The sequence below is a fragment of the Mauremys reevesii genome, linkage group 1 (assembly GCF_016161935.1).
Source record: "Mauremys reevesii isolate NIE-2019 linkage group 1, ASM1616193v1, whole genome shotgun sequence".
In the NCBI taxonomy this organism is placed as follows: domain Eukaryota; kingdom Metazoa; phylum Chordata; order Testudines; family Geoemydidae; genus Mauremys; species Mauremys reevesii.
This window is the reverse complement of record NC_052623.1, coordinates 11,804,572-11,830,937: the sequence shown is the minus strand read 5'-3', so window position 1 is coordinate 11,830,937 and position 26,366 is coordinate 11,804,572. Positions and strand designations below refer to the sequence as shown.

At 51.1% G+C, this 26,366-nt stretch overlaps 1 protein-coding gene across 1 annotated transcript; it reads right to left on the bottom strand.

The window, feature by feature from the left end:
- Positions 1 to 8,881: 8,881 nt before the first annotated feature.
- LOC120401291 (neuronal acetylcholine receptor subunit alpha-10-like) lies at positions 8,882 to 22,490 on the bottom strand. Its single transcript, XM_039531094.1, has 5 exons — positions 22,433 to 22,490; positions 14,996 to 15,141; positions 12,741 to 12,895; positions 11,146 to 11,678; positions 8,882 to 9,548 (listed from the first exon to the last, which is right to left on the bottom strand). The coding sequence occupies exons 1-5, from the start codon at positions 22,488 to 22,490 to the stop codon at positions 8,923 to 8,925; spliced, it is 1,518 nt and encodes a 505-aa protein (XP_039387028.1). The 3' UTR covers positions 8,882 to 8,922.
- Between the last annotated feature and the right edge of the window lie 3,876 nt (positions 22,491 to 26,366).

Genomic DNA, 26,366 nt, shown 5'->3' with positions numbered 1-26,366 from the left:
CTCGCACGACCTCCTCATAAACAAACAAGGGAAGTACAACTAGATGGAACTACCATTATGTGGGTAAAAAACTAGGTGGAAAACCATTCCCAGAGAGTAGTTATCAGTGGTTCACAGTCATGCTGGAAGGGCATAACGAGTGGGGTCCCACAGGGATTGGTTCTGCGTCGGGTTCTGTTCAATAGCTTCATCAATGATTTAGATAATGGCATAGACTTATAAAGTTTGCAATACCAAGCTGGGAGAGGTAGAGAGCTTTGGAGGATAGGATTAAAATTCAAAAGATTCTGGACAAGTGGAGAAATGATCTGAAGGAAATAGGATGAAATTCAATAAGGATAAATGCAAAGTGCTCCACTTAGGAAGGGACAATCAGTTGCACACATACAAAATGGGAAATGACTGCATAGGAAGGAGAACTGCAGAAAGGGATCTGGGGATCATAGTGGACCACAAGCTAAATATGAGTCAACAGTGTAACGCTGTTGGAAAAAAGCAAACATTATTCTGGGATGTATTAACAGGAGTGTTGTAAGCAAGACACAAGAAATAATTCATCCGCTCTGCTCCGCACTGATTAGACCTCAACTGGAGTATTGTGCCCAGTTCTGGGCAATACATTTCAGGAAAGATGTGAACAAATTGGAGTAAGTCCAAAGAAGTGCAACAAAAATTATTGAAGGTCTAGAAACATGACCTATGAGGGGAGATTGAAAAAATTGGGTTTGTTTAGTCTGGAGAAGAGAAGACTGAGAGGGGACATGATAACAGTTTTCAAGTACATAACAGGTCGTTACAAGGTGGAGGGAGAAAATTTGTTCTTCTTAACCTCTCAGGACAGGACAAGAAGCAATGGGCTTAACCTGCAGCAAGGGAGATTTAGGTTGGACATTACAAAAAACTTCCTAACTGTCAGGGTTGTTTAGCACTGGAATAAATTGCCTAGGAAGATTGTGGAATCTCCATCATTGGGGATTTTTAAGAGCAGGTTGGACAAACACCTGTCAGGGATGGTCTCGATAATACTTAGTCCTGCCTTGAGTGCAGAGGACTGGACTAGATGACCTCTCGAGGTCCCTTCCAGTCCTATGATTCTATAACACCACCTCAGGAAGGGAGGAGGGTGGAGAGCCTGCCACTGAGACAACTGTCCAGGCTATTAGCTGTGTCTGAGCCCTTCCCGGCTGACCAGGGGAAAGATCTCACTCTAGAGAGTATAGGGGTATGTGTCCTAGAGGAGGACCCAGAGGAGGAAACCGGGGGATGAATAGTGGGGGTACAGGAATGTCTCCTCACTGATCACATTGGGGAGGATGCCCAGGGCAGAATGGATGATTCAGCATGTGTGCTTCCAGGCACCCAATCTGTGGCTCAGGCTTTGAGAGGGAACTGTATAACTGACCTGCCGGAGGGGAGCAGTCACACAACTCAGCATGGAAGTATGTCCTCTGGAATGATGGCCGAAGCATTGTTGTACCATGGTACTGTGCTATATAATTGGTTATGTTTTGGCTATATACTGTGTATGTTTTATAGTAAGAATTAAGGTATTAGAATAAATGAATAGGATAGTGGATACTAGTATTAACCATTTTCTTTTTATTCATGCCTCGCAAGCAACAGACAGGGTCTTGTCTGTGTCTCTGTTAATTAGATTAGAGGAATTTTGAAGGCCTAGGCCCCAATGTAGGAAAAGATAGTCGCAAGATTTAGTAAAGCCTAATTTACAATGCCTTTCTTGTTCAACATAAAACACTGCTATTTGTGACCTTTTGAAGGTAAAGAACGGTTTGTGTGAATGAGGAGTGCATGCACCAGGAAAAGATAAGGTGTGAAGGCCATTGCTAAAGCCAGATGGCCAAGGAAGGAGGAGTGAAGAGACTCAAGAGACTTAGAGACACCAGAGAACCATCAACGCGCATCCATGATTGAGGAGACAATCCTGAGGCTAGGGCTGGCACCCTTAAAACACAAGATAATTGATTAAATCAAAACCAGACAGGATGACCCTCCTGGAGGTGTTTTGGGCCATCAAAAGATAACACCCACTGAGGCGTAAACTGACACAGCAAAATCCATAGACTTCAATGGAAAAAAAAGGACTATAAAAACAGGGTGCTTTGCTATGGGGCTTTGGGTTCGTCTTGCCAACAACTCCAGGAGCATCGGATTGCGACTGACAGAGCCCGGCTCCCCTCTGCGACCAATCTGGCTGGCCACTAGATTGAGCCGGTCTCTGGACTGGTAACTATAACATCAACTGGTGGGGGTGGGGGTGGGGGTGTCATATGCTAATTGCTGTATTCGCAATAAATGCAGCGTGCTGCCTTTTCCCCTATAAAAAGGAGCTCACCTTCTGCGTGCGGTGAATGTGAGATGGCTTCCCAGAGACGAGGATCGTACAGAACCTTTTCCCTGCACTACGTTATTATTGGGTCAGAGCAATAAACCTGACTGATGCTGGTTATTTGGTATCCTGAGTATATTTCATAATGAACCCAAGTGGGGTCAAGCAGTTAAATACAGAGTTTGTCAACATTAGTCTCATGTTAGCTTTAGCTGCGCCAGGAATGCCATGAAAATGATGTAAAAGCAGCAAAGAATCCTGTGGCACCTTATAGACTAACAGACGTTTTGCAGCATGAGCTTTTGTGGGTGAATACCCACTTGCATCCGACGAAGTGGGTATTCACCCACGAAAGCTCATGCTGCAAAACGTCTGTTAGTCTATAAGGTGCTACAGGATTCTTTGCTGCTTTTACAGATCCAGACTAATACGGCTCCCCCTCTGATACATGAAAATGATGATGATGCCTGATGGGACGAACCACTTCCAGCCACTTCTCCCACCCCCACCTCCAGCATACCCCATTCCTGCAGCCCAGGCTTGTTGTCATGCCCCTGGCCCACCGCCCCATTACGATGCCCCTTTTGGGTTTCATTGCAACAAATCCAGCTACAAAAGAAATCAGGCACAAAACATTGCAAAGGGCTGGAGGAGCCTCATCAGTGTGGGATGATTATCTGAGCCCAAGATGTTTTTTTGTGTGTTCACTCCCCCTGCTCTTAGAACCTGGCTACACCACTGGTGGGTTTCATTATTTTAACCCCTTCCTGGCCAGCTGGTCTCTTTTGTTCTCCTCTAAGGCTTTCCCCTGCTCCCTACCGGAGTCAGCTAAAAGCTGGTTTTCTAAGGATGCAGTTCCCCCCATGTCCCAGATGTTCCTACCTGAATAGGATTGTTAAGTCCTAAGCGCCGCCTTCTTGTATCTGCCTGGTGCACGTGTGCTACAGGACCTGTCAGCAATGATCCACATGAACACTGGCCCTCATGACACAGCAGATTTTCACAAGACAACTTCACACCGACAACCAGAATTCATACACTGTACAGTTACAGCCCAGGCATAAGCCCTTTTATACTGGTATAAGTGCATCTACACTAGGGCTTTGGCTCAGCTATGTCCGCAAAAAAACCAAACCCATCCCTAATTAACATAGTTGTGTTGGAAAAATTTGGGCCTTAATCAGAGATATTTGAGTCTTCCTGCTCCAGTCACCTCTAGTCCAGATAGGTCCATCAGTGGCTATTAGCCAGGATGGACAGGAATGGTGTCCCTGGCCTCTGTTTGCCAGAAGCTGGGAATGGATAACAGGGGATGGATCACTTGATGATTCCCTGTTCCGTTCATTCCCTCTGGGGCACCTGGCATTGGCCACTGTCGGAAGACAGGACACTGGGCTAGATGGACCATTGGTCTGACCCAGTATGGTCGTTCTTATGTTCAGTGCCACAGAGGTATAGATGTTAGAGACAGAAAGGCTGTTAGGGTCCACCCATTCCATGCCCCATGGAGAATTGCTCTGTGTATTTTCCAGGGCACGTCCAGTCTGATTTTAACTGTCCCCAGGAAAAGGGCTTATACGCTTTCCCCAAGAGACTCTTCCACAGTCTGAGACATGGATGCACTTTTCTCCTATTGAGCATAAATCTCACCTCTCCCTGCATTGCCCTCCCATGCCTTGCAATTTATCTTCATTATTTCCATTGCAATAGTGCCTAGAGGCCCAATCAGTGACCAGGGCCCCGTTGTGCTGGCCAGTGAGGAGGGGAAGTGCCCAAACCAGCTTGCTTTTGACAGGATGCAACAGGTGGTTGAAATAGCGGGTGGGCAGGGGAGGACGAGGTGACCGTGAAAGGAGCAGGCATTGTTTGGAAGTTCTGCCATCACAGCTTGCCACCCACCTAGCGTTGCTCGACGGGCAGGGCATCATGATGGAGGCTAGCTGGAGGGGATCTGCAGGAGGACAAAGTGATGGCCTTATGGATTTATCTGGAGCGCTTGTTCTTCGCAGGCAGGCTGGCTAACCTAGTGAGGAGGGCTTTAAACTAGGTTCACCAGAGGAAGAAGACCAAAGCCCTGAGGTAAGTGAGGAAACGGGATACCAGGAGGAAGCACGAGCAGGAGAGTGCAAGAGGGGAGGACTCCTGTCTCAGGCTGAGAAAGCGGGACAATCAGCGAGTTATCTTAAGTGCCTGTACACAAATGCAAGAAGCCTGGGAAACAAGCAGGGAGAACTGGAAGTCCTGGCACAGTCAAGGAACTTTGATGTGATTGGAATAACAGAGACTTGGCGGGATAACTCACATGACCGGAGCACTGTCATGGATGGATATAAACTGTTCAGGAAGGACAGGCAGGGCAGAAAAGGTGGGGGAGTTGCATTGTATGTAAGAGAGCAGTATGACTCCTCAGAACTCCGGTATGAAACTGCAGAAAAACCTGAGAGTCTCTGGATTAAGTTTAGAAGTGTGAGCAACAAGGGTGGTGTCATCGTGGGAGTCTGCTATAGACCACCAGACCAATGGGATGAGGTGGATAAGGCTTTCTTTCGGCAACTAGCAGAAGTTACTAGATCACAGGCCCTGGTTCTCATGAGAGACTCCAATCACCTTGATATCTGCTGGGAGAGCAATACAGTGGTGCACAGACAATCCAGGAAGTTTTTGTAAAGTGTAGGGGACAATTTCCTGGTGCAAGTGCTGGAGGAACCAACTAGGGGCAGAGCTCTTCTTGACCTGCTGCTCACAAACAAGGAAGAATTAGTAGGGGAAGCAAAAGTGGATGGGAACTAGGAGGCATTGACCATGAGATGGTTGAGTTCAGGATCCTGACACAAGGAAGAAAGGAGAGCAGCAGAATACGGACCCTGGACTTCAGAAAAGCAGACTTTGACTCCTTCAGGGAACTGATGGGCAGGATCCCCTGGGAGATTAACATGAGGGGGAAAGGAGTCCAGGAGAGCTGGCTGTATTTTAAAGAATCCTTATTGAGGTTGCTGGGAAAAAAAATCCCGATGTGTAGAAAGAATAGTAAATATGGCAGGCGACCAGATTGGCTTAACAGTGAAATCCTTGCTGATCTTAAACGCAAAAAAGAAGCTTACAAGAAGTGGAAGATTGGACAAATAACCAGGGAGGAGTATAAAAATATTGCTCAGGCATGCAGGAGTGAAATCAGGAAGGCCAAATCACACTTGGAGTTGCAGCTAGCAAGAGATGTTAAGAGTAACAAGAAGGGTTTCTACAAGTATGTTAGCAACAAGAAGAAAGTCAAGGAAAGTTTGGGCCCTTTACTGAATAGGGGAGGCAACCTAGTGACAGAGGATATGGAAAAAGCTAATGTACTCAATTATTTTTTTGCCTCTGTCTTCACAAACAAGGTCAGTTCCCAGATTGCTGCACTGGGCAGCACAGTACGGGGAGGAGGTGACCAGCCCTCTGTGGAGAAAGAAGTGGTTCGGGACTATTTAGAAAAACTGGATGAGCACAAGTCCATGGGGCCGGATGCGCTGCATCTGAGGGTGCTAAAGAAGCTGGCGGATGTGATTGCAGAGCCATTGGCCATTATCTTTGAAAACTCATGACGGACGGGGGAGGTCCCAGATGACTGTAAAAAGGCTAATGTAGTGCCCATCTTTAAAAAAGGGAAGAAGGAGGATCCGGGGATCTACAGGCCAGTCAGCCTCACCTCAGTCCCTGGAAAAATCATGGAGCAGGTCCTCAAGGAATCAATTCTGAAGCACTTAGAGGAGAGGAAAGTGATCAGGAACAGTCAGCATGGATTCACCAAGAGCAGGTCATGCCTGACTAACCTAATTGCCTTCTATGAGACGATAACTGGGTCTGTGGATGAGGGGAAAGCAGTGGATGGTTATTCCTTGACTTTAGCAAAGCTTTCGATACAGTCTCCCGCAGTGTTCTTGCCAACATTTTAAAGAAGTATGGGCTGGATGAACGGACTATAAGGTGGATAGAAAGCTGGCTAGATTGTCAGGCTCAATGGGTAGTGATCAACGGCTCCATGTCTAGTTGGCAGCCGGTTTCAAGTGGAGTGCCCCAAGGGTTGGTTTTGTTCAATATCTTCATTAATGATCTGGAGGATGGCGTGGACTGCACCCTCAGCAAGTTTGCAGATGACACTAAACTGGGAGGAGTGGTAGATATGCTGGAGGGTAGGGATAGGATACAGAGGGACCTAGACAAATTAGAGGATTGCGCCAAAAGAAACCTAATGATGTTCACCCAGGACAAGTGCAGAGTCCTGCACTTAGGACGGAAGAATCCCATTCACTGTTACAGACTAGGGACTGAATGGCTAGGAAACAGTTCTGTAGAAAAGGACCTAGGGGTTACAGTGGACGAGAAGCTGGATATGAGTCAACAGTGTGCCCTTGTTGCCAAGAAGGCTAATGGCATTTTGGGCTGCATAAGTAGGGGCATTGCCAGCAGATTGAGGGACTTGATCATTCCCCTCTATTTGACATTGGTGAGGCCTCATCTGGAGTACTATGTCCAGTTTTGGGCTCCACACTACAAGAAGGATGTAGAAAAATTGGAACGAGTCCAGCAGAGGGCAACAAAAATGCTTAGAGGGCTGGAGCACATGACTTATGAGGACAGGCTGAGGGAACTGGGATTGTTTAATGTGCAGAAGAGAAGAATGAGGGGGGATTTGATAGCTGCTTTCAACTACCTGAAAAGGGGTTCCAAAGAGGATGGAGCTAGACTGTTCTCAGTGGTATCAGACGACAGAACAAGGAGTAATTATCTGAAGTTGCAGTGGGGGAGGTTTTGGTTGGCTATTAGGAAAAACTTTTTCACTAGGAGGATGGTGAAGCACTGGAATGGATTATCTAGGGAGGTGGTGGAATCTCCTTCCTTAGAGGTTTTTAAGATCAGGCTTGACCAAAGCCCTGGCTGGGATGATTTGGTTGGGGATTGATTCTGCTTTGAGCAGGGGGTTGGACTAGATGACCTCCTGAGGTCCCTACCAACCTGATATTCTATGATCAGCTGTCACTTTTCTATGATCTGTGGAGAGACCCTGATTGAAAGACTCAGCCAGCAAGACTGTGAGAAGAAGTGGTGAGAGAGACTTAACTGTGAATTCACTTAAAAGATCAAAAGCAACTAAGAAATTATTTCGTTGCAACCAATTCTGACTTTTATGCCTCATTACCTGCAATCACTCAAAATCTCTCTTCCTGTCGTTAATACGTTTATTTTATTGTTTTATCTAGACCAGTGTGTTTGGATTAAAGTGTTTGGGGAACTCCCTTGGCGATAACAGGATTTGTGCACATCATTCCCCATTAATAAAATGATGGATTTATGATGAGCTGGGATTATCCAGGCAGGTGCTGGGCAGTAGAAGACGCACATTTCTGGGGGAACGTCTGGGATTGGGAGTTTGCTGGTGTAATTCATGAGAGGCTGGGCCGAGCACTCACACAGTGTATCTTGCATGCTGGAGGCTGGCTGTGAGCAGACCAGGAGTGGTGGCTCTCCCAGCGGAGCTGTGTAAAAGGCACCCTAGGTTGGAGAATTGCAATGGGGAGAGGCCATCCAGCCGCAGAATCAGCAGCCACATTTGCAACAGGGAAATAGATAATTAAGCTGACAGGGAGTTACATGGAACGTTTGCCCCAGAGAAGAGGCCTGTGTCTGTATCCGAGCGCTGGCTGGCATGGGCTCAAAGAAGGGACGGAAGGTGGAATGAGCTGAGCTGAAGGTCGATGTGCTGGAAACAGCCACAACCCGGATCCTTTGCTGCATTGCCAGTGGCGTTAGCTCTCTCCGCCCAGCTGGACAGGCTGGCTGCATACGTGACAGTGTCAGGGGCCCCACGGCAAAGCCCTTGAGTGCACAGGTACTGCCTGGGGGCCATGACCTACGGTCCCTGCTGGACTTTCTAGCCCAAGAACGATGCACAGGAGACGTTGCAGAGATTTTATTTTGGTCTCTTTATTCCAGGCCCCGCTCCCCCGCTGAACTCTTGCAGAAGTGACTGAGCATGTTAGAACGATACACGCTGCATTGGGGTGCAGGCTACAGACTGCCAACCCCTCCCGGAGCTGGGATAGAACCCAGGAGTCCTGGCTCCCAGCCCCTCCCCCACTCCAATCCACTAGACCCCAGTCTCTGCCCAGAACTGGGAACAGAACCCAAAAGTCCCAGCTCTCAGTTTCCCTCCCCTGCTCTAACCACTACCCCAAAACCTTCTCCCAGAACCAAGGAACAGTCCCAAGAGTCCTGACTCCTGACTCTCCCTCCCCACCTCAGCCACCCCTCTCCTTTAGCTCCCTGGTGCTCCACGGGGTGGTGATGGTTTCAAACCAGCCACGTGGCTGCAGCAGTAACAGGTGCCGCCCTTGTGGGGGAAGACGGGTTCTAGGATTGCCAAAGAATAGATCTCTACTGAACTAGAATATGCTATTAGTGAGACCTCACATGCAACAGTTTCCACAGCAGCGCCAGGATGGACCATTCCCGGCCACCCACCCATGTGCTCCCGCAGCTCCAACACGTTGAGACGAAAGGTCCTAGATAACTAGCGGCCGTTGCGTGCCAAGGGCTCTTCAGATGGCTTTGCCCATGATGAGCATGCTCATGAAGAAGACCATAATGAAGAAGATCCACATGAAGATGCGATCCATGACCTTGGCCACTTTCTTCCACTCACCGCTCCGTTTCTGAGCCGCCTTTTGGTCCCGGAAGCAGTTGGCCATGTACTCGACATTCCTCAGCAGGCTGCTGTGGTGGCAAAGGCACGGGGTCTTCGCACAGACGTGGTGCTGCTGCCCCTCCCGGCCACACTCTGGCTTCGTACGTGTCCCGGTCTCTTTCCAGTCCTGCTGGCCAGAGGCACCGCTGAGCCTCTGCGGCACCAACTCCTGCTGCGGAGACTTCTCCCGGCATGTCGCGTCCGAGTCATCCTCCATTGTCTGGGCTTTCTGCTCCTCCTTGGCGGCCCTGCCACTCACCACCTGGAGTGTGGGTAGGTGGCCCAGTTGCCGTTTGGGACTTTTGCAGCTCTCCCCCACCTCGTAGACAAAGAATAGCCGGGCCATGTACTGCAGGATGAATTTCTTGGCCCACTTGGGCACGGGCTTGGCTCCTGGGCCGCAGTGGTGAATGTTCATGATGAATATGGTCAGTGCGGTGGAGGCCGTGATCATGGTCATGGTGGCAATGTAATACTTCCCTAGAAGACAAGAAGGAGGGACGTGCGGTGACTGACCCAGGAAGTGGGGGACTTGTGGCTGCAGGCCCAGCCACGGCTGCTCACCCAGAGGAATGGGACACGGGGACCTTTAACACCAAAACACAAGCTCCTACCATGTAAGCTAAAGAACAACTTCTCTAGCTATGAAGAAGCAGGTTGTTATAGTCCCAGGAATAGCCTCTGTCCTCCAGAGGAGTCCCTTCCACCAGCAGCAAACAAGACGCTGGTGTGGGACCCTCTATGCCATCAGAGAACTCCTTGCACAGGGATGGTCCTTCAGCGGCTGGGAACATCAGCTTTAGATACAGACTCTGGTGTCAGTGTGGTGCTAAGCAACCATGCTGCACCTCAGGATCTGGCCTGCAGCCTTGGCTTGATTTTTTTTTTAAGGTGTTCCTGAAATCTACAGAATACAGCCAAGCTTTAGCCAAGATTTCCCATATGCAGCCCACCTAAACCAACCCCTACTGAAGCCATCCCAACTTAACGGGGGCTGCCTATCTGTTTCAAACACCAACCTCTCCTTAAATCTGCAGTTGTCTGGGTCATCCCAATTCAGGATGCACATGCCGGCAGCAAGAGTTTAGAACCTTATAAACCCACTTCAAACATTTTGGAGATCAAGATTAAAAAAAATAATCAAAATCAGATAGAAAAGTCACTGCAGAATTTGTAAGGTCACAAGCATTTCAAAACGGTAATTTCAGCCTGAACTGCAATAACCTTAACAAAAGCTTTGTGCAAAAAATAAATAAATAATAGCACCCAAAACATCAGACCATCTTGAAAAAAGCTATTTTAGATTTTAAAAATTGTCCTCTTTCAAGTAGGCTCAAACATATGATCCTCCAACTTGGGTTGAGTCTTTGATCTCAATGAGATCTATCAAACAAGCCAAGTTTGAAGCTTCTAATTTCATTTGGTTTTAATGTAGGTATTCTGAGCACAAGATTTCTAAATGAAACACAAAGGTGTAAAAGGGGACCACACCCCTTTCCACTTGCTCAAAGAAAACCCTGAAAAAAACAAAACCTGAGCAGATTTGGCTCAGACGTTCAAAACAAAAAATGTATATTTGGGAGTGAGACCACGCATAGAAAAGTTACTCTGGAAAGGTGTGTGTTTGGTTAGATTCATAGACTCCAAGGCCAGAAGGGCCCATTGAGATGATCCAATCTGATCTGCAGAACACAGGACAGAGATTTCACTCAGTTTCTGTATCTAGCCCGTAACTTGATTGAGCTACAGCCTATCTGCTAGAGAGATGTCTAATCTTGTCTTTAAGACTGCAAGTGATGGAGAGTGCCCCAGGTCCCTAGGTAAGGCAAGAAAGGGGAACTAGAACAGAAGCTGGGATTCCACCATGGCTGCAGTGTGCCGCTTGCAGACAGTTTTAGCGAAGAGGCTGAGGACTGGAGTGGACCGTGCCCCTAGAGCTGATCCTTGCATGGCTGAAGCACATGAATGGTGACCCGGTTTAAAGCGTACCCGTTCTGCGTCGCGTCTCTGCACCTGCCAAGTCGATAGAGGGCTTCCACAGTTGCCCATCCAGCTGCAGGCAGAGGCAGATACTCACCGATCAGTGGCACATTCTCGGAGGGCGGCATGCTCTCTGCCACCAGGAGCTGGAAGACGGTGAGCGCCAGCAGGACCGTCACCCCCAAGGAGACCTTCTCCCCGGAGTCGGCTGGGAGGTAGAAGCCCAGCGGGGCCAGGAAGGAGATCATGATGCAGGGGAGGAGCAGATTGAAGATGTAGAAGGAGGCGCGTCGCTTGAGGAGCAGCGTGTAGGTGATGTCGGGGTAGGGCTCCGAGCAGCAGCCGTAGATGATGACATTCCTCTTGGCCGGCATGCCCAGCACCTCCCACTCCACGTTCTCCACGAAGTCCGTCAGGTCACCCGTGTCCAGCCCATTCAGGAGGTCAATCTGGTTGCCATTGTAGGTCCACGAGCCGAAAGTCAGTCGGCACTGCTGCCCATCGAAGGGAAAGTAGGAGACGTCCACCTTGCAGGAGCTCTTAGTGATGGCAGGGGAGTCCCACATCACCTGCCCGTCGTAGCGGATCACCACGTTGGTATCCATGGATCCTGTGAACTGGTCGTCGGCGCTGGAGGGACAGGGAACATAGATGGGGGAAGAGGGGGGAGGAGTCCTTAATACATGAGACAAGACTGCACGGCCCCGGCTAGCCTAACCCCTCCCCCGCTCTGCTGGGCTTGTTCCTGTAGGGCTGCTCACGAATGCGGACAGAGCTCGCTGGGTTGGTCCGGTAGGGTCCCTCGTGAGCACTCAGTGGCCAACACAGGTGTGTTTTCATAGGGTTACTTGGTGTTATTAGAGGGTCACTCAGGAGCAGGGGCCTGTGGGCCTTGATTTTGTTTTTAAACAAACGAGTCATGACACTTCTGCTCTGATGAGCCCCCCCCCCCCCAAAATCACCTGGACTCTGCAAACAGATACAAGAAAGAGCCAGGTCCAGTTCTGAGCTTCCCAGTCAGCCATGCCCAGTCTTTAAACAGCCCCACGCCCGCCTTCTGACAGCTTCCCTCCTGTTCTCCCCTTCGGGGGCGACAGCTCAGCCTGGGACCCACCCGCTGCACTCAGCTGCTCTGATCGGCAGGCGTGGCTTTACCTGCCTGTGTGCGCGGCCGCTCAGCCGTACCCAGGCACTGTCAGGCCTCAGCGAGCCGATCCCTCTCGCCTGGCTGCTCCCAGCGCCGCACCGGGGAAGGTGCGGGATGAGACCAAAGCAGACACGGTCAGCGAGCAGCAGAATGTGCCAGGAAGGTTTTTGCCCCCTACATCTGCACAGCCTTTGAGGGGGCCATGGCCCAAGGCAGAAGCTGTTACGCTCACCGTGCCGCGGGGGTGCCCGTAACAAGAGGTGCAATTACACGGTCTCTGCACGGCCCCAGGATGCCTACGCTCTGCAGCCTGTTAACCTGTGCACGGGAGCCTCTCTTCCGGATACAACCTGTCGCCCTCTAGGGGCTGCAGCCGGCAAAGCAGCACTTCAGTAACCTCCCCTCCAGCTAACAGAGAGCCACCGCTGGCTCAGGTGGCAGGGGCCTGTGTTTATGGAGCTAGAGGGTCCCCAGTTCTATCTCCCCACCAGGCCGCAAGAGCCCTATCTCCAGAAGTGGTGCAGTTCACTACCACGCTGACCTACTTGTTATACAGGACTATGTCAGGTCTCCATACGTAACTACTAGGTATGCGGATGGCGTCAATCCCATCGTAATCGTCCTTAGCCCAGGTCAGGTAGGCATCCACCCACACCTGCCGGATCCACAGGTAGGCAGTCAGGACCTGGTTCCTCTCGTCCTGGAACGAGGAGAGTTGGGGAGAGTTGTGTGTGAAATGCAGCCACCTCTGGGAGGGGAGTGGGGGGAGACTGAGTAACAGCCACTGGTTTTACACTAACACCCAGTGCATAGGGCAGTGCATTTGCCATTTGCTTTACCACCATGAAGCCACCCTCACAAGGGACCTTGCCAATGGTGATGCGTGCTTTGCTTTCAGCTTGAGAAGAATGCCAAGGAAATCCATGGGACTGTGCAGGATTGGACAAATTAGAGGATTGTGCCAAAAGAAATCTGATAAGTTTCAACAAGGAGAAGTGCAGAGTTCTGCCCTTAGGACGGAAGAATCCCATGCACTGTTACAGACTAGGGACCGAATGGCTGGGCAGCAGTTCTGCAGAAAGAGACCTAGGAGTTACAGTGGACAAGAAGCTGGATATGAGTCAACAGTGTGCCCTTGTTGCCAAGAAGGCTAATGGTATTTGGGGCTGTATAAGTAGGGGCATTTCCAGCAGATCGAGGGACGTGATCATTCCCCTCTATTCGACTTTGGTGAGGCCTCATTTGGAGTACTGTGTCCATTTTTGGGCCCCACACTACAAGAAGGATGTGGATAAATTGGAGAGAGTCCAGCGGAGGGCAGCAAAAATTATTAGGGGGCTGGAGCACATGACTTATGAGGAGAGGCTGAGGGAACTGGGATTGTTTAGCCTGCAGAAGAGAAGAATGAGGGGGGATTTGATAGCTGCTTTCAACTACCTGAAGGGGGTTCCAAAGAGGATGGATCTAGAACAGGGGCAGGCAAAGTTTGGTCTGAGGGCCGCGTCGGGGATTATAAATTGTATGGAGGGCCGATTAGTGGAGGAGATTGTGGCCCAGCCTCCACCTCCTATGCGCCCCCCCCCCCGGGACTCCTGCCCCATCCACACACCCCTGCTCCCTGTCCCGACTGCCCCCGAACCCTCGCCGCCCCATCTCTGTCCCCTGACTGCCCTCTGCTGCACCATCCAACCTCCCCTCCTTCCTAACTGCCCCCCGGGACCCCTGCCCCCATTCAACCCCCTGCTTCACCCCGACCACCATCCACACCCCACCCCCTGACCACCACCCCGAACTCCACTGCCCTCTATCCAACCACCTCACCGCACTGCCTGGAGCACCGGTGGCTGGCAGTGTTACAGCCACGCAGCCCGGCTGGAGCCAGGCCACACTACTGCTGCCACTACCATGCAGCTCAGAGACCGGGTCAGGCCGGGCTCTGCAGCTGCGCTGCCCCAGGAGCTCACAGCTCTGCCGCCCAGAGCATTGCGGCGGTGGCGGAGCAAACGAGCTGAGGCTGCAGACGAGGGGGGAACAGCGGGGGAGGGGGCGGGGTGAGCCTCCCAGGCCAGAAGCTCAGGGGCCAGGCAGGACAGGCCCGCGGGCTGGATGTGGCCCATGGGCCATAGTTTGCCCACCCCGATCTAGATTGTTCTCAGTGGTACCAAATGATAGAACAAGGAGCAATGGTCTCAAGTTGCAGTGGGGGAGGTTTAGGTTGGATATTAGGAAAAACTTTTTCACTAGGAGGGTGGTGAAGCACTGGAATGGGTTCCCTAGGGAGGTGGTGGAATCTCCTTCCTTAGAGGTTTTTAAGGTCAGGCTTGACAAAGCCCTGGCTGGGATGATTTAGTTGGGTTTGGTCCTGCTTTGAGCAGGGGGTTGGACTAGATGATGCCCTGAGGTCCCTTCCAACCCTGAGATTCTATGATTGGGGCTTGGAGTCAGACTATGTTAGAAAACCTACCACACCAGGGGATCACAGATCAGTTCCTCTTTGGGCTGGATGGGACCAGATCCCAGTGCAGCCATGTTACTAATTCCTGTTAGCCCTCACTTTGGGGTTAGGACACTGTCACTTAGCTAGTGGTGAGGGTTTTTGGCCCAGGATCTAGCCCTTGGTTCTGCCCCAACACAGGGATGCAAAGGGTGCACTTGGAGGTGACATTCGGAGTAACCTTCTCAGCCCCCATCTGGATTGTTTGTCCTGCAACCCTCAGAGCAAGGCCTCCGTCTCCCAGCGGGTGACACGTCTCGCATGGCCTGCACAGTCTAAGGAATGGCCTGTATTTCATAGACATACCATGTCGATGATCTGAGACAGGGTGATCTGCAGGGTGACGTTCAGCACCCGGTCCGTGTCCTCCACCGGTCGCAAAGCGTTGGAGTAGTTGGCAAACAAGTCGTGGAGCAGCTTGTAAGCGAATTTTCCCTGAGCTCCCGAGCAGCCTAAGTAAATAGATAAAAAAAGACACACGGCAAAGCTGGAGGGGAACCGGGAAGCAAAGGGCAGCGGGGCGGCGTAGAACCCAGCACTGATAAGCTGTGCATGCAACCCCCTGAGCTAACTGCACAGCTGAGACCATGCAGAGCTGCTGCCAATGAGGGTATATCTGTGGAGCAGAGCAGTGGTCACTGTGACCTAAGAGCATTGCTGGGCCTGAGGCAAGGGGCTCGCGGGGAACCGGTCGTGAGTTTCAGCTGGCCTGACCAGTTCAGTGCCCTCCAACTCGCTTATAGCCATCTGTGTACAACAGGCGTCGTGTAAGACATCATTGGAAAACCAACACCGCACTGGTCATTGCTATTCTGGAGTGGTCTATATATGGTCAACACCCAGAGGGCTGTACAAATGTGAAGGAAATATGGGACTATGATGTATAGTCCAGGGAGTGGGGAAAACAGGTTTTTCCAGACAAAGGAAAAGCCGATGGCTCCCTCCAGGTGCAATCACAATCACAAGTCAAGCCACTCATTGGCGTAACAGAGGCTGCAGCGACAGATGAGCTTGCATTGTAGAAAGCACCAGCAGGGAAGAAACTGCCCTGGAATCTTCTCCATCAGACGTCCCGGCACCGTTCCTCATGCCAGGGGCAAGGAACTTTGAGATGGGAACATTTCAGAAGTTCACAGGACTACACAAGAGGGGCACAGAACCCCAAGGGATCTTTCACCTAAGATGACAAAGGAACTGAGCACTTTGGACTTCGTTGAAGATCCTGACCAAGGAGTGGCCAGCCACCTCACTGGAAGGTGTGAGCTTCTTACCTCAAAGCCAGACTGTAGTTTTGTTAAGTCTTAGGCCTGGTCTACACTATGGGGTTAGGTCGAATTTAGCCGCGTTAGGTCAATTTAAAAATGAATGCGTCCACACAATCAACCCCATTCCATCGATCTAAAGGGCTCTTAAAATTGACTTCTGTACTTCTCCCCGGCGAGAGGAGTAGCGCTAAAATCGACTTTGCTGGGTCGAATTTGGGCTGGTGTGGATGCAAATTGACAATATTGGCCTCCAGGAGCTATCCCAGAATGGACAGCACTTTGAATTCCAATGCACTAGCCAGGTAGACAGGAAAAGCCCCGGGAACTTTTGAATTTAATTTCCTGTTTGGTCAGCATGGCAAACTCAGTAGCACAGCCCCCCCAGAATCGCAGAGCATATAACATTTCTATGCCCCCATCATCTCCATCCCTGAGGTTATCGCAGGTTAGAAAGCAAAAAAACCACTCGCGATGACATGTTTTCCGCGCTCATGCAGTCCTCCTGCATTGACAGGGCACAGCTTGATGCATGGAGGCATTCAGTGGCAGAGGCCAGGAAAGGACATGATGAAGCGTCTGTTAGAGGAGCAAATGGACATGATGATGAAACGTCTGTTGGAGCTGCAGGAAAGCCAACAAGAGCACAGCCCCCCGCTGCATCCACTGTATAACCGCCTCCCCTCCTCCCCATGTTCCATAGCCTCCTCACCCAGATGGCACCCAGCCACTCCACTGCAGAGGATGGCCCAAGCAACAGCAGGCTGTCATTCAAACAAATTGATGTTTAGTGTGGCTACAATAAGCAATGTGGCCTTGTCCTTCCCTCCTCCCCCAACCCATCCAGGCTACCTTGCCCGTTATCTCATTTTTTTTAAATTAAGAAAGAAAGAATGCATGGTTTCAAAATAATAGTTACTTTATTTCAAAGGGGGGAGGGTGGTTGGCTTACAGGGAATTAAAATCAACAAAGGGGGTGGGTTTGCATCAAGGAGAAACACACGCAATTGTCACACCGAAGCCTGGCCAGGCATGAAACTGGTTTTCAAAGCCTCTGATGCACAGCACTCCTTACTGTGCTCTTCTAATCGCCCTGGTGTCTGGCGCAAAACGATTGTCTGCCGTTGCTTTCATGGAGGGAGAGGTGACTGACGAAATATACCCCCAAACCACCCGCGACAATGTTTTTTGTCCTGTCAGGTGTTGGGAGCTTAACCCAGAATTCCAATGGGCGGCAGAGACTGTGGGAACTGTGGGATAACTACCCACAGTGCACCACTCCATAAGTCGATGCTAGGCATGGTAGTGAGGACGCACTCCGCCGACTTAATGCGCTTAGTGTGGACATATGCAATCGACAATATAAAATCAATTTCTAAAAATTGACTTCTATAAAATTGACCTAATTTCGTAGTGTAGACATACCCTTAGTCACTAGAAAGTGTAGTGATTATTAACTCCAGTCAAAGCAATGAGCCACTGGGCTTTTGTCTTTGAAGGAGCAACGCACCTTAATTACTCCTCTGAGCGACCCAGGAGAGGGCAGGACATTTCAGGGCAGATGGTCTGGGAGAGATTCAGGCCTGGGAGGGTGTACCATGTTGTGGGGAGGTCTGGCGCCAGGACTGGCTCTAGGTTTGATCTTATTTAATGCAAAAGACAGACGCAACTCCTGGTACGTTGGTAGGCACCAGCTGGGAAGCAGGGGGTCGGAGCAACCCCCAGGGGAAAGAGTTTCTGCTGTTCCATCATGTGACCCTTCCATACTGTCTGTTGTTCTCAGGCTCCTGGCCTTGCTTGGTTAAAGTCTAGGAGTCGCATTATGAAACACCTGTAAACCCAGGTATTCACAGCCCTGGACTGGGGGCACGCCTGCCAGTGCGAATACAGAACCCAGGACAGCCCACCCAAAGGAACCGCAAGGCCCTTGTGCATGGGAACGGGATCATTTATCTAATGAAATCATGGCTCAGCCCCACCTGGCCTGTCCTCGGCACATCAGTCTGAGAACCCCAACACCCCTGTGAGGCAGGGAAGTTCTAGGATTCCCCTTTTACAGATGGGAAACTGAGGCACAGAGCAAGGCCAAGTGACTCACCCAGGGTCACACAGGAAGTCTGTGGCAGAGCCAGGGTCTCCCAAGTCCTGGGCCGCCTGGAGGCAAAAGGCTGCAAACCCCATCACCTCCTTCACTGCCCATGTTCTCCTCCCGCCCAGCAGCATGGGAAGGGAGGTGGAGCAGGGCAGTTTACCCAGACTCAAGCCCATGTGACAATCCCCTTCTCCACTTCGCTGACTCAGAGATGCCAGGGCCAGGGCCAGGGCCGTGGGGGAGGTGGCCATTTGGATCCCCGATGGGGGGGAAATCATGCTCCTCCCACAGAAGAACTAGATCCCCTCTCCCAGGCAGGCAAGGCCGTTCCAGCAGAAGAGACACACACCAGGTTCACAGCAGTGACCTGGGAATGCCAGGGCCAGTGGCCACAAATGGCCTGTGACATTTGGGCGCAGCAAGACAGTCTGGAGCGGAAGCAGGCGAGGCTCAGGAGAAGCGAGCCCAGCTCCCCAGGGCTCTGATTCCTACGGCACAGAGCTGCTCCGGTAACGAGGGAGAAGTGCAGCCTCCCAGCCCCGCATGCCGGGAGCGAGAGGGGATCGCGGGGCCAAGCACCCGCTCTGTGCAAGCGGGCACGTGTCCCAGCTTTCAGGCAGCCACGGCCCACAGAACCTTGCTGCTGTCCTGCTGCACTGAGCCTCCCACCGGACACGTCGGGGAGACCAGCCAGCGCCGCGTGCTGACCAACTACTCTAACCAGCTTGCAGGGCTGAGGCCAGGTAGGGCTCTCGGATCGTTCTGCTTAGACCTAATCCCAACTTTCATTCCAGGGCAAGGCCGGCTCTGCTGCTGCAGGCCCATGGCTGGTCCTGGGAGCTCGGCTGCCTATCCCTCCGATAAGCTTCTGTGCAGAGCTTCTCACCCGTAGATCCCAACGCCCTCTGCAAAGGCAGGCAAGGCTCACTAGCCCCCTAGAGAAGAGCTACAGAGGCCTCCCTTTCCCATCGCTAGCAGCCCAACAGCTGACTCTGAATGGCAGTACGGCTGCCACTTTGAAACAGACACGCACCCAATACTTTACCTTCCAATTAAATCCAGTGTTTCCAAAGGAACATGTCACCCCCGCGCCACCCAGAAACAATCCCGAAAGCGCCGTAGCCTTCGTTTTCTACGTGGATTTTAGAACACAGAACCAGTCTCTGTACAGTCCTTGGCAGTGCGGCCACATGGCCATACAGATTGGCAGCTATTTCGGGGGTTGATCAGATGGTTTTTGGTGCAGTCCTAGCTGTGCCTCTCACACGGAGCAGACGGATGCACATTTCCAAGCTGCCTTCAGCTTGGGCATTAATTTTGAGCTTCTCATTATTTGTTGCCATTCCCAAGCTCTGTATTTGTCCCATTGGTTAAATAAAGACCCCGAAGATTAAATCCCAAGGCCCAGCAAGAATTAAATGACCGAACAAATGCCCCCCATGCAAAGCATTGCTTCTGCGCATTACGCATCAGTCCAACAACTGAAGAACATGTACCCACTTCTCCCCTGCCCTGCCACTTCCCCTTCCATTTAGCTCCTCCCGCCCCCCAACTAAACCCACCTAGAAAAGTCAGGACACTAAATGCTGTTTGCTGCCATTGCATTGTTCCCTCTGCTTATGGGTCTACCCGCTCCCAACCCTCCACCTGTCTGGTTTATTTAGATTCTTAGTTCTCTGGGGCAGGGCCTGGCTCCTACTCTGTACAGAGCCTAGCACACTGGGGCCCCATTCTTGGCTGGTCCCTGGGCACAACCGTCATAAACATGACTAACAAGAATTTGCAGCTCTACTCCACTGCTGCATGACATGGGCTCTTTATTCCAGCACTGGACCCTACCGCGGCAGAGTGGGGCGACGCAGACGGTGCTGGGCGGCCGAGACGTCAGCATGGCTTCCCACACGCATCGTCCCCTTTCCGTTGGGATTAATCCCATGGCCCGAGGACACATTTACTGCAGATGAGGCTGGGATGGGCTATTCCTTTGCTTTCCCCTTTGAGTAGAAACCGTCTCTCAACCCAGCAGAGATGCAGCCTCATTTAACAAAGACACTGTTGGGTCTTTTTCGGTTTACACAAAAATATGAAGAAACCACAAAGCCGGGTCCCCAGTAACCATGTTTGCTAACGCTCCCCACCACGTCTGGCCCAGGAATGGCAGAGGGTCCCTAAAAGTTTGGGGAGGGGGGACCCACCAGTGCCTGAACCCTGGCTCCTTTTCCCCAAGGCCCCACCCCCTGCTTGCTCCTCTCCTCCCCAAGGCCCCACCCCCTGCTTGCTCCTCTCCTCCTCAAGGCCCCACCCTCTCACCAGCTCTTCCCCCACAGGACCCTGGCACCCGCTTGTTCCTCTCTGCCCCCTCCCTCCCGTCACTCAAAAATGGGAGGTCATGGCCCCCCTGGTCTGGCCTCATTACCCACAGAGCACGGCTCTGCCTGGTTGCTGGTGGCTCTAAGCCACAGAGCACGGTGAGCACCGCACTGAGAAGGCTCACCCTGCATTTAAAAGGATACTACCATATTTCTACACACTTCAGAAACATCTTACGTGAAGTGCCACATACAGGAGCTATTTGTCCTTCGTTCCTGAAAACGACATGCAGGGGCTGGCCGGTCGTGGGGGTGAATCCTCTGGCCCAGCGCTCAGGAGATCCGAGTTGAGTTCCCACTTCTGCCACAGACTGAGTGTGAGACCTTGGATCTCCGCACTCCACCTACACCATGGGAATAGCCACACTCCTTTCCCCCCCACCCCTTTCATTGGGGGGCCGTGTCTCAGTCTGTGCACGTGCAGCACCTAGCACAATGCGGCCCTGATCTCGGTCAAGGCTCCTGCAAGGCAAACCCACTGAGAGGACAGCACGGCAGCCAGCAATCCGCTACGAGCGGGCACCTCCCAGGGACACAGTGACATCTGCAAACCAGCACTTTCCCAAGGCAACAAGATTTGCTCTCCAGCCTGTGTGCGTCCCGTGCCCCTCCCACAAGGGGGTGAGTCTCCTCTGGCAGGCAGAGGCAGAGGCACGCTGGCAGAAGCATTGCACGAACCCCACTGTCAGTGGCATGGGGGGATTTTAAAGTGAGCAATCCCTCCCCCTTCAGCATATTGCTGGCCAAGAAGAGATCTTAGTGGGGGTGACACTGCACGCAAAGGAGCCCAATCCCAGCTAAGTCAATGGGAGGGAAGCTGAATGACAGTGCCCAGGGGCAAGGTGGGAGGGTCTCACCCCAATTCTGAGGTCAGGGCACAATTCGGTGCCTCGTCCTTCTGCCTCTTGGCTTCAGCTCCCGCATGGAGGATGCTGTGCAGAGCTCCGGCCTTGCTTGTGTTTGAAAGTTTAATGACCAGGATCCCATTTCGCTGGCAGGCGCGACTATTGACATCTCGCAAGGTTCGCTTACAGATCAAGATGCCCCCTTTCCAGTTACTAACAAGGTGCCTTTCCAAAAGGCAGGTGCTTTTCACACAGCTGATTGAATTGCAGTTTAGCTGATTGCAATGGCAGGCTCTGCAGCTTGACTTGCAGAGGTAAGAGTCCCAAGGCATCTGTTCAACAGAATACAGAGCCCAGAACAGCCAACCAAATACAGCAGAGCCCAGAACTGCCAGGCCTGAACGCATTGTGCCTGGGACCAATGCATTAGGGCATGCATTTAATTAGATCATTTATCTAACGAAATCGTGGCTCAGCCCTGCCTGCCCTGTCATCTCTTAACTGTTCTCGCCACATCGGGCTGAGAGCCCAACATCCCTGTGAGGCAGGGAAGTTCTAGGATTCCCTTTAACAGATGGGAAACTGAGGCAGAGAGCGAGGCCAAGTGGCTCGCAGGGTCACACAAGGAAGTCTGTGGCAGAGCAGGGAATTAAGCCAGGGTCTCCCAAGTCCTGGGCCGCCTGGAGGCGAAAGGCTGCAAACCCCATCACCTCCCTCGTGGTCCGTGTTCTCATCCCGCCCAGCAGCATGGGAAGGGAGCTGGCGGAGGGCACTTTACCCCGACTCAAGCCCATTTGAAGGGCTGCAGTTCCTGGCAAAACCAAGAATGTAAAACTCACCAAATACTACACTGAGGTGGTACATTAAATAAACCAGCCTCCTCAGGGAAAGTGCAGAGCGTGGCTTGCTCAGAGGACCGTAAGCTGGCTGTAGGATAGGGACTCACACCAAGATACATTTCTGAAACAGGTTGCATGGAAATTATTTACTTAGGGAGCAGATGCCTCAGACTAGCTTCCCGGCCACTCAGTAGCTGCACTGAGCCAGCTTCCCAGCTGCTACTATTAAACGCTTGCAAGCAGGACAGAGTCAGCCACTGGGCAGGAAAAGCTGGATTGCCTAAGTGGGTTTTCTTCTAGGAGCATTTATGAACAAAGAAGCTTACGAACTCTCACCTGGCGACACACAGATCCCGAGGAAGCCCAGAGAGAGCAGGCAGGAATTGAGATCCATCCTTGTGTTCCTGCTGCTATCCAAAGTGTGCCTTGGAGAAGAGCCCTTGGAACACTGGAGCACACAAGTGCAGGGCTCAGGGTGACATATCAGATGCTGGCTTCATTCGGGACACTGCGGGGAAAACCCGATCTGCCCAATTGTATCCCAAACAGGAACAAGGGAGCAGCTCAGCTGCTCGAGCCGTGAATGCAGAATCCTTGCATGTGCTGGCAGCCGGCTGCAAGCTTGGGGGGAGGAGGGGGTCTGGCTGTAATGCCATCCTCTCTCCTCTTCAAGAATCACTGATCGCCTGGTGGGGGGTTTGTACAAAGATCTGTGGTTAGTTCGACTAATGGGTGACATCAACGCAGGAGGAAGCTCATTGCATCTTGATGGAGATTTAGGAAAGCCAAGAGGTGCAGAGGAGCACACGGTTTGGACAGACACATCCCTTAGGAATGAATTTATAAAGAGGGAACTCTAGCATAATAAAGAGGCTAGAAAAGAAGCTGGTAAAATCCAGGTGAAGAACACACACAAAAGAGTTCCAGTTAACTATAACACAGGCAGTGAAGCAGCTGAAAGTTGTCAGAATGAACAAGTCTAAGTACGAAGACAGGTGAACTCGAGTGAAAGGAGAGGGGAGCTTGGCACCGGTGGATGCTCCGCACCCACTAATTTTTCCCCATGCATGCTCCAGCCCCTGAGCAGGCATGGGGTCTGTGGATCTGCTGGACCACAGATGTTGCTGGATCAGGGAGTGCTGGATTAGAGAGGTTCAACCTGTACTTACATTTCAGTGTATCATCTATAGAGCAGTATAAACGAGTCACTGAGGAATACACTAAGAAACTGCACCATCTGCTCAGGACACTCCCTACACTAACACCGGAACAAATCAACATACCCTTAGAACCCCGACCAGGGTTATTCTATCTACTACCCAAGATCCACAAACCCGGAAATCCTGGACGCCCCATCATCTCTGGCATTGGAACTCTCACTGAAGGACTGTCTGGATATGTGGACTCTCTACTCAGACCCTATGTTACCAGCACTCCCAGCTATCTCCGTGACACCACTGATTTCCTGAGGAAACTACAATGCATTGGTGACCTTCCAGAAAACACCATCCTAGCCACCATGGATGTAGAGGCTCTCTACACAAACATCCCACACACTGATGGAATACAAGCTGTCAGGAACAGTATCCCTGATGATGCCACAGCACAACTGGTTGCTGAGCTCTGTGCCTTTATCCTCACACACAACTATTTCAAATTTAATGACAATATATATCTCCAAATCAGTGGCACCGCTATGGGCACCTGCATGGCCCCACAATATGCCAATATTTTTATGGCCGACCTGGAACAACGCTTCCTCAGCTCCCGTCCACTCACGCCCCTTCTCTACCTACGCTACATTGATGACATCTTCATCATCTGGACCCATGGGAAGGAGAGACTGGAAAAATTCCACCACGATTTCAACAGCTTCCACCCCTCCATCAACCTCAGCCTGGACCTATCTACACGGGAGGTCCACTTCCTAGACACCACGGTGCAAATAAGTGGTGGTCACATTAACACCACCCTATACCGAAAACCTACCGACCGCTATGCCTACCTACATGCCTCCAGCTTCCATCCCGGGCACACCACAAGATCCATTGTCTACAGCCAAGCACTGAGGTACAACCGTATCTGCTCTAACCCCGCAGACAGAGACCAACACTTAGAAAATCTCCACCAAGCATTCTCAAGACTACAGTACCCACACGAGGAAATAAGGAAACAGATCAACAGAGCCAGACGTGTACCCAGAAGCCTCCTACTGCAAGACAAGCCCAAGAAAGAAACCAACAGGACTCCACTGGCCATCACATACAGTCCCCAGCTAAAACCCCTCCAACGCATCATCAGGGATCTACAACCCATCCTGGACAATGATCCCACACTTTCACAGGCCTTGGGTGGCAGGCCAGTCCTTGCCCACAGACAACCTGCCAACCTGAAGCATATTCTCACCAGCAACTGCACACCGCACCATAGTAACTCTAGCTCAGGAACCAACCCATGCAACAAACCTCGATGCCAACTCTGCCCACATATCTACACCAGCAACACCATCACAGGACCTAACCAGATCAGCCACACCATCACCGGTTCATTCACCTGCACGTCCACCAATGTAATATATGCCATCATATGCCAGCAATGCCCCTCTGCTATGTACATCGGCCAAACTGGACAGTCTCTAAGGAAAAGGATAAATGGACACAAATCAGACATTAGGAATGGCAATATACAAAAACCTGTAGGAGAACACTTCAACCTCCCTGGCCACACAATAGCAGATTTTAAGGTGGCCATCCTACAGAAAAAAACTTTAGGACCAGACTCCAAAGAGAAACTGCTGAGCTCCAGTTCATCTGCAAATTTAACACCATCAGTTTAGGACTAAACAAAGACTGTGAATGGCTTGCCAATTACAGAACCAGTTTCTCCTCCCTTGGTTTTCACACCTCAGCTGCTGGAACAGGGCCCCATCCTCCCTGATTGATCTAACCTCGTTATCTCTAGCTTGCTTCTTGCTTGCTTATATATACACCTGCCCCTGGAAATTTCCACTGCTTGCATCCGAAGAAGTGGGTATTCACCCACGAAAGCTCATGCTGCAAAACATCTGTTAGTCTATAAGGTGCCACAGGATTCTTTGCTGCTTCTACAGAACCAGACTAACACGGCTACCCCTCTGATACGAGTCATTGTATGAAATTTTAGTTTGTACTGACTTCACTAGTGCTTTTTATGTAGCCTGTTGTAAAACTAGGCAAATATCTAGATGAGTTGATGTACCCCCTGGGAAGACCCCTGTGTACCCCCCAGGGGTATGCGTATTTCTGGTTGAGAACCACTGACATAACATGTGAGGGTTACCTGACGAAATTAATAGACAGCATGTTTAAAACATAATGAAGTACTTCTTCACACAACGCACAGCCAACCTGTGGAACTCATTGGCAGGAGATGTTGTGAAGGCCAAAACTATAACTGGGTTAAGAAAAGAATGATATAAATTCATGGAGAATAGGTCCATAAATTGGGTGTCCCTAAACTTCCAACTGCCAGAAGCTGGGACTGGACGCCGTGGATTGATCACTCGATGATTGCCATTCCCTCTGAAGCATTTGGCACTGGCAGGAGGCAGGATACTGGGCTAGATGGACCACTGATCTGACCCAGTAGGGTCGTTCTTATGTTTTGTGCTATAATGGATGAAAAAGAAACAGACAGGAAATCTTCAGTATAGAACAGCGGGTGGGGCTATAACACCTTTGCCTGATTTTGCAAACAGCCCATGCTGAATAGAGCTAATAGCAGCAGAGTTTTGTTATTTAGCAAGGAAGCAAAAACTCTTAACACCCTCACCAAGATCAATATCTGAACTGTCAGCTCTCACGCTCCCCCACTGCTGCACAGCATCATGGGCTGTTAAAGAGGAAGCAAGGCTGGTGGCTAAGACAGCAGCGAAGGCTTCAGAAGTTCTTGGTTCTAATCCCAACTCTACCACAGACTCTGCACAGCGTTGAGCAAGTTGCAACCTCCGAGCCTGTGTGTCAAGTAGGGACAACACCTCCCTTTCTGGTCTTCTTTGAGATATGGACTCTCTCTTATTACGTGCTTAAGAACATAAGAACGGCCATACTAGGTCAGACAAAAAGTCCAGCTAGACCAGTATCCTGTCTCTGACAGTGGCCAATGCCAGGTGCCCCAGAGGGCATGAACAGAACAGATAATCAAGTGATCCACCCGTTCCCAGCTTCTGGCAAACAAAGGCCAGGGACACCATCTCTGCCCATCCTGGCTAATAGCCATTGATGGACCTATC